Genomic DNA, 13,650 nt, shown 5'->3' with positions numbered 1-13,650 from the left:
CGGCCCCTGCGTGGGCAGGGAGAGCCCCACTGTGCTCGGGAGCACAGGGAAATGTCCTCCATGCCAGGGCCAGGAAGGAAGGAAGGACGAAAGGAAGGAAGGACGAAAGGAAGGAAGGAAGGGAGGGAGGAAGGAAGGGAGGGAGGACCCCTCTGTTCCACCCTCTTTGCAGGACCCTTCAGGCCCTGCAGCGTGCTGACAACCCACACTGAAGCTGCCAAAACAAAGGAAGGAACCCACTGCAATTTTATTTTTCCTTAGATAAATTTTTTATATAGAATATATTACAGTCAGAGTTCTCAGCTTTTAATCAAAAGATAACAAGTTATTGCAGTTTTTTACCCAGTGAAACTACCGGTGAAAGAACTTTCTAGAAAGCTGTCCTGTCTTTTAAAAAAAAGAGGGAGAAAAACCCACCCAGACAGAAAATACACATGTAGGTTGCACTTCGCACCCACGGGCGCCCTGCCGGGCGTGTGGGCATCCGTGTGGAGAGGGGAGCGTGAGGTGAGGCAGCGGCGATGGGCACAACACTATGGCGAGGGAGGCAGGCCTGGGCGCTAGCGAGGTCGGGTCCTAGGCACGGTGCTTCTGCTCGGCTTAATTGCTGTTAGATCGGGAAATGGACGCGCGGCGGAGGGTGGAGGTGGCGGCGCTGCTTTCGCCGGCACGGGGAGCGCTGGGCCCTCAGCCTCGCCTCAGCTCGTGCAGCTTGTGGGCGACGCGCTCCAGCTCCGCCTCGATGGCAGCCAGGCTCTCCAGCTCCTGGTCCTGCAACAAAATCCCAGGACGTGTCAGTGGCCACAGGTGGGCAGCCCTCGCCCCCCAGAGCTACTGAGAGCCTTGCCTGCCTGCCCCATCCCTTCAGCCTGTATTCGTCCCTCTGGACGGACACTGATTAATTCTGCCCTAATGTTTAATTACTGCTGCTAGTGATGGGGACAAAACATGCAGCTTCCGTCCTTCCCCTGTCCCCTGCCAGGCAGTGTGTGCCCCCAGAACACGGGGCTGGAGGGCGCGGGGGCCGGGGCAGGCTCTGCCGAGCAGCACCGGGTGCCAGCACTGGGACAGAGCCGTCAATCCAGGGTGGGCACCGCTGCTGCCACCTGCGGAAAGTGCAGCATGTGCCCTGCCCATGCACTGGACAGCGGTGCCCCCTCTTCCCACCCTGCCCCGGGTCATTGCTTGCACCTCCGCTAGAAGAAGACACTTTTTCTGGGAAAATAGTGACTGAGGAAGCCATCAGTTCAAAGGCTCAAGCTGCCCATGACTTGGTGGTCTTTCTATACTAGCTATTGTGTATCTATGCTCTCCTGTATCTATGCTCTCACCTGTAGCTGCTTTAGTTAATGCAGGTACTCAGATGCCTGGCTGCGTGGCTTTGCCCAAACTCAGATCATATCCAGCTGGCCCTGCCTCACTGCCAGCCACAGCCCTGCCTGTGACCACAGGTGTGGTCACCTGGGCTCTCTGCAGACCATGCACTCAGCACAGCAGCAGCAGGCTGTGTGAGCAAACTTGGTGCTGTACCTTTTCCTGTCGACAGAGCCGAGGTGACGGCCCCTCTCCTTTGTCAGGAGGAGCAAAGCCTTGCTGCTGCCTTCAGCAGCTGCCAACCACAGGGTGACACTGAGCCACTGCACTGCATGTGGCTGGTGTGAGAAAAGGAAAGTAAGTATGTAAAAATAAGGAATTTTTTTCCTCTTCCTGAACAAGGAAAAAAGTCACCCTGCCCCTCCACTGGGCCCTTGGCTCAGTCCCTGGGAAAGCTCTGGCTACAGTAGGGTGCCAGCCACTCAGGGTGCCTACAAGCACCCAGGGTGCCCAAGCAGCTGTTCCATTTTGTTTAAAGTGGGTCAGGGAGCAGCTAGCTGAGACTCACCTTGCTGGAGGAGAACTTGGGCTGCAACTAGAGCCCCCAGAAAGGGAGAAAAATATGTTCTGAAATCTTCTACAGCACCCAGAGAGAGCTTGCTTAGACCCAAACCATTGCCTGTGTGCTCTGGCTTGCATCTGCCTGGCCCCACATGCTGAGCCCTGGAAAGTGCAGGGAACATTCTCAGCCCATGTCTGTACCCATGCTGGCCTCACTGGGCAATCCACACAGCCCCATGGCCCAAAAATGAAGAGAGGGGACAGGAGAGCAGCCAGAGCCTGTTCCTTCCCTCACTGCTGTGGGCCCAGCCTTTCTCACTGACTCCCAGAGGCCCTGACCTAGTTTAAAAAGCCAAGCAAACAAAAAAGTCTTATTGCATCTGTAAACACAGCAGTTTTGCAGCCTCAGAAACCTCTTTTCCAATCTCCATTTAGAGACTCAGTCTGCCACCTTGCAGACAAGGTACACCCCAAAACCCCTCACAGGGGCAGGCAGGGAGCAGCCTCCCAGGGGGCCAGATGTGGGATGTGAGCAGACAGTGGTGGGAAGCAGATGGGGCAGCCCACCCCACTGCATTCCTGCTTCCAGCTGAGACAGTTGGCTTTGCTTTGAACAGCACAACTGGAGATGCTCTCATGGGGGGATGCTAAAGGGCAATTTTTGGCCAATAGTTTGGTGCATGGCTGAGTCAAGGGGGTGTGTTTTGGAGCCAAGAGAACTGACTGGCTTCATTCACCTGCTGGCCCAGCCTGTTCCCAGGCACCTGATCATAGCCTATCCCAAGCCCACAAAGGCAAGCCCAGCCTCACTGCCCAGTCCCCTGCATTATCCCAAATTCACCCTGCCTGGAGCTGGGCCTCAGCACAAAGGTGAACCCACCAGCAGTTCCTGGCTGCTGGAGATGTACTGAGCTCTTACCTAGCATCGCACAAGGTATCAGGGAAGCAGATCTCTGACTTTGGAAGCCTGGCTCAGATTAATTTCTTTATCTGTCAACCATTTCCATTCCAATGCTTCAGGTCTCTCACCACAGCTGTACCCCTGACTTACCTCTGTAGGAGGTCTGACTTTACTCATTCCATCCCTGAGACAGGGAAAGCATTCCTTTTGACTTGGAAGGGCTTTGGGACACAAGGACCACCTCTAGCCTCCAGTTATAGCTCTGGTCACAATGTCCAGCACAGGCCAGTGCAGAAGTCCTGTCACTGGAGTCATAACTCTGGGGGGGCAGGGAGTGCTTTTGTGCTAGTCACTAAAACATGGATAAAAACCAAGGGCACAGCTAGGTGGAAACTTCAATAATACCCGAGGCTGAATGACTAGAAGTTCACTAAGCATCAACTTAGTGTCACAGAGGACCACTGCTGGCTACACTAATGCCAGTATGCCATCCACATCTCCAAGTGAAGTTTGGATAACTGGGTGGGATTTATTCTTAAGCCTGTGTACACCAACCTCTGTTCTCCTGTTAGCGCTGCCTTCCTCATCCTTCTTTTCTTCAGGCATGGGAGCAAGTGGAAAGCCTCCTTCACTGCTGTCCTCCTTCGAGTGACGCTTCCATGACCTTCTCACATCTTCCTCTGGGCTACTGAAGGCATACTTGCGGGACCTGAATGTCTTTTTCATGGACCTGTCTGGGTCTTCCTCACTATCATTTTCCTCCATGCGCTTCTTTGATGTCAGCTGCTTGGCCAGCTCATCCATTTTGTTCCACCTCTTGGTGTCTTCCCACTCCCTGGAGGACTCCTCCTCCATCTCATCACTTTTGGCATCCCTGGGCTGAAAGGTGTCCTCTTCTCCCTGCATCTCCTCATCCTCCAGGCGATGCCTTCCTCCTCTCAGTGCCCGGGGTTGCTCTTCCTCCTCCTCTTCCTCCTCCTCTTCAGAGCTCCGCACATCTTTTCCAAATCCCAGCTCATCATCGTTATCTGAAAGAGCATTAAACAAAGCAGTGAGCACAACTGTTAACCTGTTTAAGGTCCACCTTTGAACTGAGCCTTCAGTGGTGATGCCACATGTATTTCTTGGCTTAGGCCTGCTTTCCCAAGATTCTGGAAATACCCACTCTCGTGTTGCCATGTCAGTAATGGGGCTTGAAGGCAGCAGTCAAAACCCCTGTAGGAAGTTCAGGGAAGTTGTCCCCAGGAGCTATGACAGCTGAGCAGTGAGGCAGATGCAGGGCCTGTGTTACCTGCTGTGCATGGGCCTGCGTGTCAGATGTTTGTGGTGGGGTCTGGGTGGCTGCTGGCCAGTGTATTTCTGTAGACCCAGGAAGCACCTGCCTCAACTTCTTGGCTTTGAAGCCTCTACCCAATGTGTCTGAGTGCTCTCAGCTCACCCCAGGAAGGCATCAATGCAGTCTGGGATACGTACTGTCACCTCCCTGCATCTCCTCAGCCTTCTCATCCTCCTCAGCCAAATCAAGTGACCTCTCTGCTTCAGTAGGGTCCTCCTCTGCAGCTTCATCTCCATCATCCTCCCGCTCCACACGTTCCCCTGCTACCTCCTTGCTGTGCTCCTGGCCCTGTCTGGATGGCTCTTCTCCCTCATCCTCAAGTTCCAGGCTGTCCCTGGAGCCTCTGGGCTCCTCCTCTTCATCCTCTTGCTGCTGCTGCTCATCCTCACTGAAATTTTTGCCAATGTGGTTGTCCAAAACTTTGTTTCGATGGGTATCCTCTGTATCCCTGATGTCATTGCTCTCAGCTTCCTCCCGATCCTCTTTTTCAACAGGGTTGGTATCCCATGGCCTGGTTTCCCTCTCCTCCAGGCTGTTTTTTCCCTCCTCTCTTGAGTCTTCACTTTGCTGGGGCTTCTGTGGTGCCAGGGACCCTGTGGGTTGCTCCTCTTCAGCACTCTCCCCTGTTGCATCTACAGAGGGGGGAAACAAGAAGAAACACCTCTGCTGAGAGCTCATTTCACAACCAGCAAAGGCCAAGCATTTCTTAGGGAGCTTGAGCCCTGCTCAGCAATCTGCTTAACCAGTCCATAGATCCTTTTGCAAGTCACTTCATCATATGTTTGTATTCAAGCAAGGCAGTGTTCTCTCTGGTGCCTGTGCTCCTGGAGAGACTTGCAAGGCTGAAGTTAAACATATGCTGAAGTGTTTTGCTGCAGCACAGTCCTCATCACCATCTCTTGAGATGCCAGCCACGAACTCACCCTGCATGAAACCAGACTGCATGTAAAATGAAATTATTTAGGAGCGTAATATGGCACTTGCACAGCTCTCTCTGCTCTGAGTGCTGCACTCACATCACATCCTTATTTCTCCCACCAGGCTGAAGAGGCAGCCAGCCCTGTTCACAGGGTGCTGGAGGGAGGAGGGGTGTCTCTGCTTCTGCAAATGAACTACGCAGCAGGAGCTTAATGTGGGCTGAGTATTTGCTCTTGCTCAGGGGAGACTGGCCTCTTTTAACACTATTAGCCAGAGAAAACACTTTGCAAAGAAAATATGGGAGCTTATATGCTAGAGAGATATGGAAAGGAAAGTGCAGCCCCAAGGAGTGCTGGAGAGTGTGCCAGGATGAGGGGATGCAGTGAGCTGGTCATGCAAGGCTAGTGGCACCAGTGACACTGTGCTGGTGTCATCGGACTGTCAGTGGTCTGGATGGCCCATGTGCCACATTACATCTTCATCTTCCTCTGAAACTCTGCAAGACTTTCAGGTGTGTCCTGGCAGTAGGGAGATGCAGTGCCACCATCCTACCTGTTGGATTTTGGTGGTGCTGGCTGCAGCATCAGCATCCCCTAGGGGCGTCACTCCTTATTGCTCTAAGCAGCTTTGGACTGGCGTCACAGAAGTGCTGTGCTGCTGTGGGCAGGCCATGTGCTCCAGAGGTGCTTGAGACCCTCTGTGGGTGCCCAGCTGCTGCTGGACAAGGAGTCACATCACCCCACATTGGCATTGTGTCTTCCTGACAAGGGAAAGGGAAGAGGCCAACTCCTCCTTTCTGCTAAACTGCCTGTCTGTAGTAAGGCCAGAGAAACACTGGCAAGGGAAATCCCAGCTGAAGGTGATCTTTCCAAGATACAGGTGTTTTGTGTGGGTGTGTGGGTGTATGTGCTGTGTGTGTTTCAGTTTTCCCTTCAGAGACTCATTACTTAGTATTTTAGATTCCTGAAAACAAGGGTGACAGGCAAAAGCCCAGATCCCCTTTGCCTTTATCATTGACTCTTTCAGTGCAGGGGTTTCCCTGGCTGTGACTCATTTTAAGAGTTGTAAGTGAGTGAAAGTGTCAGCAGCAGGGTGGAAAAGTCATTATCACATTAGTAACTTGACCAGTTACTGTAGCTCAGAAACTACATGTTGTTTGAGCTGGTAAATAAGAACAAAGCAACCACCAGGTTGCTTGTGTGTGTCAGCAGCAGCATCAAAAAAGATGCCTAAAAGAGAAGCAGATGGACATATCAAGGCTGTTTGAAAGAAGATCTTTGTTTACAGCCTGACCTGGATTTCCCGGGGGTGGAGGCTGACACTGACCTCTCTGATTGTTCTTGTCGTTCTGACTTTCAAGGACTTCAGAAAGTTCATCTTCAAAGCCACTGCTTTTCTTCTGCTGCTGAGTTCTCTCGTTGGCACCTGTGTCAAGTAGCAAAAAGTAGGGAAAGGCAACAGTCCCTTCTGTGTTTCAGAAAGTAGAGGTAGGAAAATAGTTCTGCTCCCTTTATATTTGCTACAGTGGAGAAATCTACCTGGGAGGAGTCAGATTGGAGGGTATGTGGATCAACTGCAGTAACAAAACCACAATCAAAAACATCATCTTCAGGAAAGAAAATGGTCTCTAAATAGAGATGCAGGGTTGCCAGGAAAACCAATATTGGTGGAGAGCTGGGGAATAAGAGGTGCTGAACTGCAGCACACTGAGGGCAACAAAAGACTTCATCACCAGAGTACTGAAGGATGAAAATTGCCTCCTGCCAGATTCTGCCTACGCACCTCTGTTGAGGCGAGCACTGAGAGCTCCTGTATCCTCCAGCCTGGCTAAGGGACGCCTCTCCCTTGGGTGCTAGGAGGAAGAAGTGGCACTCGTTCCCACTGCAGGGGTAGTGTGGGGCTCCAAGGCCACATGCCTTAGCTCTGGGACTATGGAGCCTGCTAGAAAAATACTACACCCAGGAGAGAGGTGTCTGAAGGCAGCATGAGCTGGAGGTCAGGCTGCAGCTGTCCTCTCAACCAGCAATGGGATCTGCAAGCCAAACAAGCCCTTTCTAACCCAGCTCATGCCCTGCTTCTATGCCTTAATGCAAGGGCAAGAGCTAGTGCTGTCAGCCCAGTCCTCTCTAGCCCAGAACTAAGTGGTGTGGGATCTCCAGCCTGAGCAGTAGCAGCTGCAGAGGACACCAAGATTAACACCTTTGCTTTTCCCTTGGTCTTCAAGACTGTTCCACCCCTACTCTCTGTGACCTATAGATTGGGTCTCATATTACCTGGGGACTAAGTGGTGTGATGGGCTCAGGCTGAGGAATGAGTGGAGCAAGGTGCACCTCCATGAAACTAGTCCCTTCTTGTGGAGTCCATGCTGAGTGGCATAGCCTGTCAGATCTCTGAGTGCTCTTCCCCAAATCCCTGGTGTGCCTGGGCACCCACGTCCCAGCTTACTGAAGAGAGCATGTCTGGATCACCAGAGCATCCATGGAGTCCATCTGAGGTCACTGGCCCCTCCACCATTTGGGTAGTGACTAAAAGAGTGCAAGTCTTACTAAACAGTGGGGCTTCCCTGCTGCCACATCTGGGTTTAGTGTTGGACTCCAGCTACACGGAGATTTTCTTGACTTTCATTCTAGTTTGGGAGCTGGTGATTATTTGTTAAATTAAATTACAATGTTTCCTTTTAGAGTTCTCCCACCTCAAAATGTCTAGACTCTACACCACCACCAAGTTACATTGATAGCTATTGAAATTATCAGATACATATTGGAGTTACTATAAACAAAATTCCTGTCCCCACTCACACAAACTCTGCTGAAAATCTTGGAACTACATTTCCTCGGGCATATTTATATGATCTTGAATTAATATAAAATATAAAAACAAACAGAAAACAAAACAAGCAGTAAAACTGTATAAGGAACTACAACAGGAGAAAACAATCTTCCCTATAGTTACATTTCCAAAAACCTATAGTGGCACTGTACCTTGAGCAGCAATTTCCTGAAGTTCCTTCAATAAGTTTTGGTGGCGAAGGATAGAAATAATTCGTTCATCTGCAACAGGGGAGACTTAGTACAGAAAATAGTCAAAACAAACCTCCCCCAACCCCAGGAAATCAAATAGACCTCCAAATGCCACTCCTTCATTTGCTCTTTTCTTCCCCTTGGCCTGCTTTGCTCTCACATCTCTTAACCATGTGATTAAGACAACAGGAAGGTCCTATGGAAACCAGGCAGTTTGATGTCACCCAGCACCTCCGTGGCCAGAGTGCTAGCACGAGGCATGGCCTGGGACAAGCAGTGGCTCCATCCCTGCTCCTGGGGCCCAGTACAGCCCATTGGAAGAGAAAGGTGAACGTGTCAGGGACCCCTTGACAGGGGTCCAGAGGCCAGGGCTCAGTTGGTCAGGGCAGGACCAGCCCCTACTTGCAGATTTGCTTTTGCTGATACCCGGCATTAAGTCTGAGGCAGTACCTCCTCGGAGAGTTTCTAGGCATTCCTCACTGATCGGCAGGGGGTTTGGCTTAGATAAAGTATCAGAGATGACCTCTACAATGCACTTCATCACCTAGAAAGAGACAAAAATACAAATTAAAGAACTGGGGTTTTTTGTCTTTTGTTCTTACTTGTCACCAAGGCTAAAGTACAGCAGATGATGGCACGGTTTTTCTTGCTTTTCTGGTCAAGCCAGAACTGAATGTTTGGTTCTTGTTTTTCCTAACGCAGGAACAGAAGGTACCTCCTGCAACTGAGAAGTGAGCAAATTACATGTGACAATGGAAAGAGCTTCTTCCACATGACACACAATTCAGCTGAGGATTGCACAGCTTCAGACAATCCCAGAATCTGAGCACATCTGGACAGTAAAGGGTATCTGAATATATACACAGAAAATCATCCTTTTTTAAGTCAATATGTCTCAACCTACATCTCATAAAAGGCCTCAGTGGGAGGTTGTAGAGAGAAAAAAGTGGTCATAGCTGTTCAATATATGACCTTGAAATCTTAAGAGCTCTTCAAACCCTGGGAAGGACATCATAGTTAGATTGAAGCCAGGTATGGAAGGTGAGGTAAGGCAAACTACTTCAGATGAGAAATACTGCTCTCAAACCCTAGAAAGGACAAGATACTCTGGACAAGTATTTGACCTTGTGCTTTGAGTGTTCAAGCCATCTATTACAGACTGGAAGAGCTCTACATGATGGCAGGTCATCTGAAAGCAGAGAAGTTCTGACACAGCTTCTCAGACAGGATGAACTCTGAGCCCACCCTTTTCAGTAGCCAGGAGTGTTATTTGTCTGATTTGTCACCTGCACTGAGATTGCAGGCATCTTGCCATGCCAAGACACACTACTGGGAACCCTAGTGTGTGGTCATGTAAACCCAAATGATCACCCAGGACAGAAGCATTCACTACAGTCTGGTGCTGATTAGTAGTGTAGGAATCAGGCTGCTTAGTTCAAAAGGATGATTATTTATAAAGCAATCTAGGAAAAATGCAAGGCTCACAATTGCCTCTGGAAAAAAAGAGAGGCTAAATTGAAAAAAAGAATACGAGTTATGCCTTGGAGGCAAAACATTTATTCACTGCACCTCTTTCTCCCGATGATTTCAGCAGGCAGCCCTGAGAGCCCTGACCTCCCTCACAATGTACCATTCTCAAGAGAGCAGAGCACTGTGGCTGCAGTAGAAATTAAGCACAAGTCAGCAGTCCCCAGTCATCCAAAATGCTGTTCATTCAAGCAGTTGGATATATTCACTGGACAACTGGAATGGGCAAATTCTCACCCTGTGTAAGGAGAGAATTCTGCTTTTGCAGATCACAGCCATAAAATGCTGAACTCTATGCCTTACATAGTTTGAGGGAATTGCCTAATGGATGAAAAAAGGTTCCGGAAAGATTAAAAAAATAAAGAAAGCAGGAGAATTTCCCTGGTATCATTCTATATCACAAGCAATCCATTTAAACTGATTTGAGATGACTTTGAGTCACTCTAAATAGAAAAAAACACCAGATTCTGATATTTCCCTCTCATGTTTCTGAACCTCTAGACCCACTTATTGTAGCAGTATTTGATGCAGCTTCAGAAGTAAAGACTTTCTCAGCATGAGAAGTAAGACTCTGATTCAATGAAATATTCCATTCAAGCTTTTTCAAGACTTCTAAGCTGATCTAAGGTCTTTGTCTGAGCATAAAGAGACGTATCACTCACCACAGAAATACATTCAGCTCTGTGGAGGAGCTTTGTAAAGTAATGAAATGAAGAGTGGAGTCATCCCACAACACTCTCCTTGTCTTTTTGTTAGAGGAGGTCTTGCAGAGTGAGACTTCACAAGGTCATGAAACAACAGCCTGCTTCAGGAAATGGAGGAGATCCTTTCCAAATGAATGTAATTAATCCAGTGCAAAAACTCGGACTGGAATTTTGCCATAGCTATCATCTAACTATGAGCATGTAACTAGATCCTTAAGAGCAGCTCATAATGTCCCTACACAGAAATCTCTAAAGGGTTGTGCCCTTACAAGGACAGACTTCTCCATATTTGAGCTGAGCTATGCCCTCCTAAAATGTATGATTGTAAGTGAGAAATAGTGTCCTTCAAGCACAAGCATGGGCAAACACCAGAGACATTGTAAATGCTTTGGTCTTATTCAGCTCCGTATGGAAAGCCCTTGGTGTAAGGAAAGTCTGATGAACTGTCTAGGAAAGGCCTGCAGGTGCTGACTGCTCATTACATAGCTCTGAGCCACCCAGAAATGCTGGTGGCACAGAGCATGGTGTGTAGGAAGAGCTGCAGTGCTCTTTGCTGTATTCATGTGATGACATCCCTGGCCTAATCTGTCCCATAAGACCAGGAATTCCTTCCCTGTAATGCTGTGTCTCAGAGGATGATGTAGTCAGGAAAGCCCTAATGGCTTCTTCCAATTTCAGCAAATTCAGAAGAAAGCTGATTTTGCTCTCAGCTACAGCCTGTGTCAGTGTAATACCCAGGGAAGGGGGCAGTCTTGGTGGAAACGTTTCCATGGAATTGCACCATCTGTCACAGAAGTGCCATTTTGTACACATAGAATATATTGGGGAATAGACCTCATAAGGAAGATCATATGATTAACGAATTGTCCCATCAGATGCCCACTCTGGCATGGAAAGTTGAAGTGGTAAGTGCCTGTGCCTGTCCCTTCCAGCAGCACACAGCCTGAGGAAGGCACCCAGTGTCTCACAGCTCATGGCTCAGTCCCAGCAGGGGCTAAGCAGGCTAAAAGTCTTAACAAGGAACTGCTCTCCTGGCCCAGGCATGTCTCACAGGACACAGGGAGGCGTTGCTCGTGGCACACATCCTGCAGGTAACCTGCAATGGAGCCTGTGGCTGAGACTGGCATCAATGTGCCCTCCCTTGCTGCTGCCTGGGGAAAAACATTATGTGGCTATGAGATTTCATAACACAAAATGGTTCAAGAAGTAAAATGGAAAAAAACCTGGAGTTTCCTTATGGACAGGAGCTTCCAAAGAAATTTTAATTTGGCCAGCCAAGAGATCAGCTCACATGAAAGAGGGGGAAGGGTGGTTAGGGAGTCATGTCTGACACAGATCAACAAACCCCCCCATCCAAGCATTTAGGTGCCAACATGCCATTGGGAGTGCACATTTGTGAAGTGAAGCTATAAATGTTGGAGGGTGTGACACAGATATGTGCACAGAAGCCTGTAAAGGAGGGCTGGAGAGGTCAGCCAAGTCCTGCACTGCTCGTAGCCATCCAGACAGGCTGATCAGGAACTGAGGATGGATTAGCAAGCTGAGAGTACCAGTTGCCTATTTTTCCAGAGCATGCATGTTTAAATAGCACACATACAAACTCAGATGTATACGCCCCCAAACACACACAGTTCCTGAATCACATCTCCCCCCACTCTCCCTTGAGTCACCTCCTGCTGGGAGCTTTGAAAGGCTGAAAATAGGAGGACAAAGGAGAGTTATACCCAGCCTCCATCTCCTCTCTAAACCAGCTTGCCCGATCCCTCTGTCACATCCTGAGGGACTTCCTTGGCTGCCCAGAAGTGGATGCACAAAGGGTAAATTCTGTCAGGAAGGGAGCAGAGATGATCCTGCTATAGAGATCAATGCAAATTCCTTGCACTTTCTACAGGACATTTCAGTGGGAGCGGCCCAAAACCAACTGCCTACGTGGAGATGAAATATCCCAACCTTTCTTTTCATGTGACCCTTTCACTACAGGCTCATCCTTACCTTAGTGTCGCCCTTATTCATGTCATTTGTCACAGGAAGGGAGACGGCTGTAAGGTAAGGAGAGGGGGGAGAAAAGAGAACTTGTTATTCATCTCATCTGGAAGACAAGTAGAGAAATGTTATTCTGCTAAAATGGGAGTGGAGAAAAGGGGAATCTCTCTCTGATGGAAGTGGTCCCTGGGTGCAGCAGCTGGATGTGTGCACTGTGCCCCTCTCGGGAAGGGAAGGGAAGGGAAGGGAAGGGAAGGGAAGGGAAGGGAAGGGAAGGGAAGGGAAGGGAAGGGAAGGGAAGGGAAGGGAAGGGAAGGGAAGGGAAGGGAAGGGAAGGGAAGGGAAGGGAAGGGAAGGCGCCTCGGCTGTCAGGGCCCGGCGGCGCTCGGCAGTGACCTTGCGGCGGCCGCTGTCCGCGGTGCTGAAGGGGCCGGGCCGTCCCTGTCCGCGGTGCTGGAGGCGCGGGCGGAGCGGGGCAGGAGGGGCAGCACTGCCGGGGAGCCCAGGGGGACACGGACCCATCCCAGCCCCACTTACCCGGCACGGCCAGGAGCAGGACGGCGAGCAGTTCTGGCCGGCTCATGGTGCTGGCGGGATGGAGGCAGGGAGAAAGGGGCAGAGGGCGAGACTGTCGTGGCGTGGGAGCTCCAGGCGAGGTGCTGGGGGCAGACCAGCACGGAGCGTGTGTATCTACGCCAGTGCCCTGGCTGAAGATCCCAGATGGGGCACTGCAGCAACCGGCTCATTTATATATCTCAGCCCTCGGAAATGGCGTCAGGAGGAAGCCACCTCCTCCTCTGCCCCCTCCCCTCGCACACAGGCTTCCCATCAGCCTCCATCGCCCGCCGGGTGTCGGAGGAGCCCCGACCTCCCCGGCTGCCCATGCAGAGGTGTCAGGCTCTGGTTGCTTGCTCCGTTATCTCACACTCTGCAGGCACAGGAAGGCTGTGAGGTGTGTTTCCAGGATACCGCTTTTCCAGCACCTCATCCGGCACTGGCGATCTGCAACACCTGTTCACATGTGCCCTCTCTGTATGCCCCTGTAGCCAAACGCGAGGCACCTCATGTTTCCCGGCCACCATTGCCATCAGTAGATGGTTTTTCCCCCTCAGAGCCCCCTTGTCATTCACTGATCATAGAGGTTTAGAACAGGTGGTGAAATTTTTAGATGCCTTTTAAAGACCTCCACTCCAGAGAACTGCTCACCATGAAAAGGGCTTGCCAATGGATATGGTAAGTCCCACAGTTCTATAAAAGGCTTATTACTAAGATATTATTTGGGGTAAAGATCAAAGGCTGGTGCATCTGCTGTCAATCTGTGACTCTACAAGCAAAATTTTAATAGGCTGCTACCCTTTGTTCAATGTTTTATAACACTCTTTAGCA

The 13,650-nt window shown here is 50.2% G+C and overlaps 1 protein-coding gene across 1 annotated transcript; it reads right to left on the bottom strand.

Moving 5' to 3' along the window:
- Nucleotides 1-228: 228 nt before the first annotated feature.
- CHGA (chromogranin A) lies at nucleotides 229-13,063 on the bottom strand. Its single transcript, XM_014884447.2, has 8 exons — nucleotides 12,802-13,063; nucleotides 12,274-12,320; nucleotides 8,501-8,594; nucleotides 8,012-8,080; nucleotides 6,357-6,455; nucleotides 4,250-4,744; nucleotides 3,332-3,804; nucleotides 229-771 (listed from the first exon to the last, which is right to left on the bottom strand). Exons 1-8 carry the CDS (start codon nucleotides 12,845-12,847, stop codon nucleotides 688-690), a joined length of 1,407 nt encoding a protein of 468 aa, XP_014739933.2. The 5' UTR covers nucleotides 12,848-13,063; the 3' UTR covers nucleotides 229-687.
- Between the last annotated feature and the right edge of the window lie 587 nt (nucleotides 13,064-13,650).

This window comes from Sturnus vulgaris, chromosome 6 (genome assembly GCF_052056855.1).
Source record: "Sturnus vulgaris isolate bStuVul1 chromosome 6, bStuVul1.hap1, whole genome shotgun sequence".
NCBI lineage: Eukaryota > Metazoa > Chordata > Aves > Passeriformes > Sturnidae > Sturnus > Sturnus vulgaris.
The sequence above is the reverse complement of the archived record's forward strand: the minus strand, read 5'-3'. Positions and strand labels throughout refer to the sequence as shown.

What these genes read in the sequence shown, in the direction of transcription:
- CHGA (XM_014884447.2), bottom strand. Translation starts at nt 12,847, where the DNA reads ATGAGCCGGCCAGAACTGCTCGCCGTCCTGCTCCTGGCCGTGCCGG. An exon ending in CCTAGAAACTCTCCGAGGAG is followed by an intron (nt 8,081 to 8,500) that starts GTACTGCCTCAG and finishes CCCCTGTTGCAG; the next exon opens with ATGAACGAATTATTTCTATC. An exon ending in GCGCTAACAGGAGAACAGAG is followed by an intron (nt 772 to 3,331) that starts GTTGGTGTACAC and finishes ATTTTGTTGCAG; the next exon opens with GACCAGGAGCTGGAGAGCCT.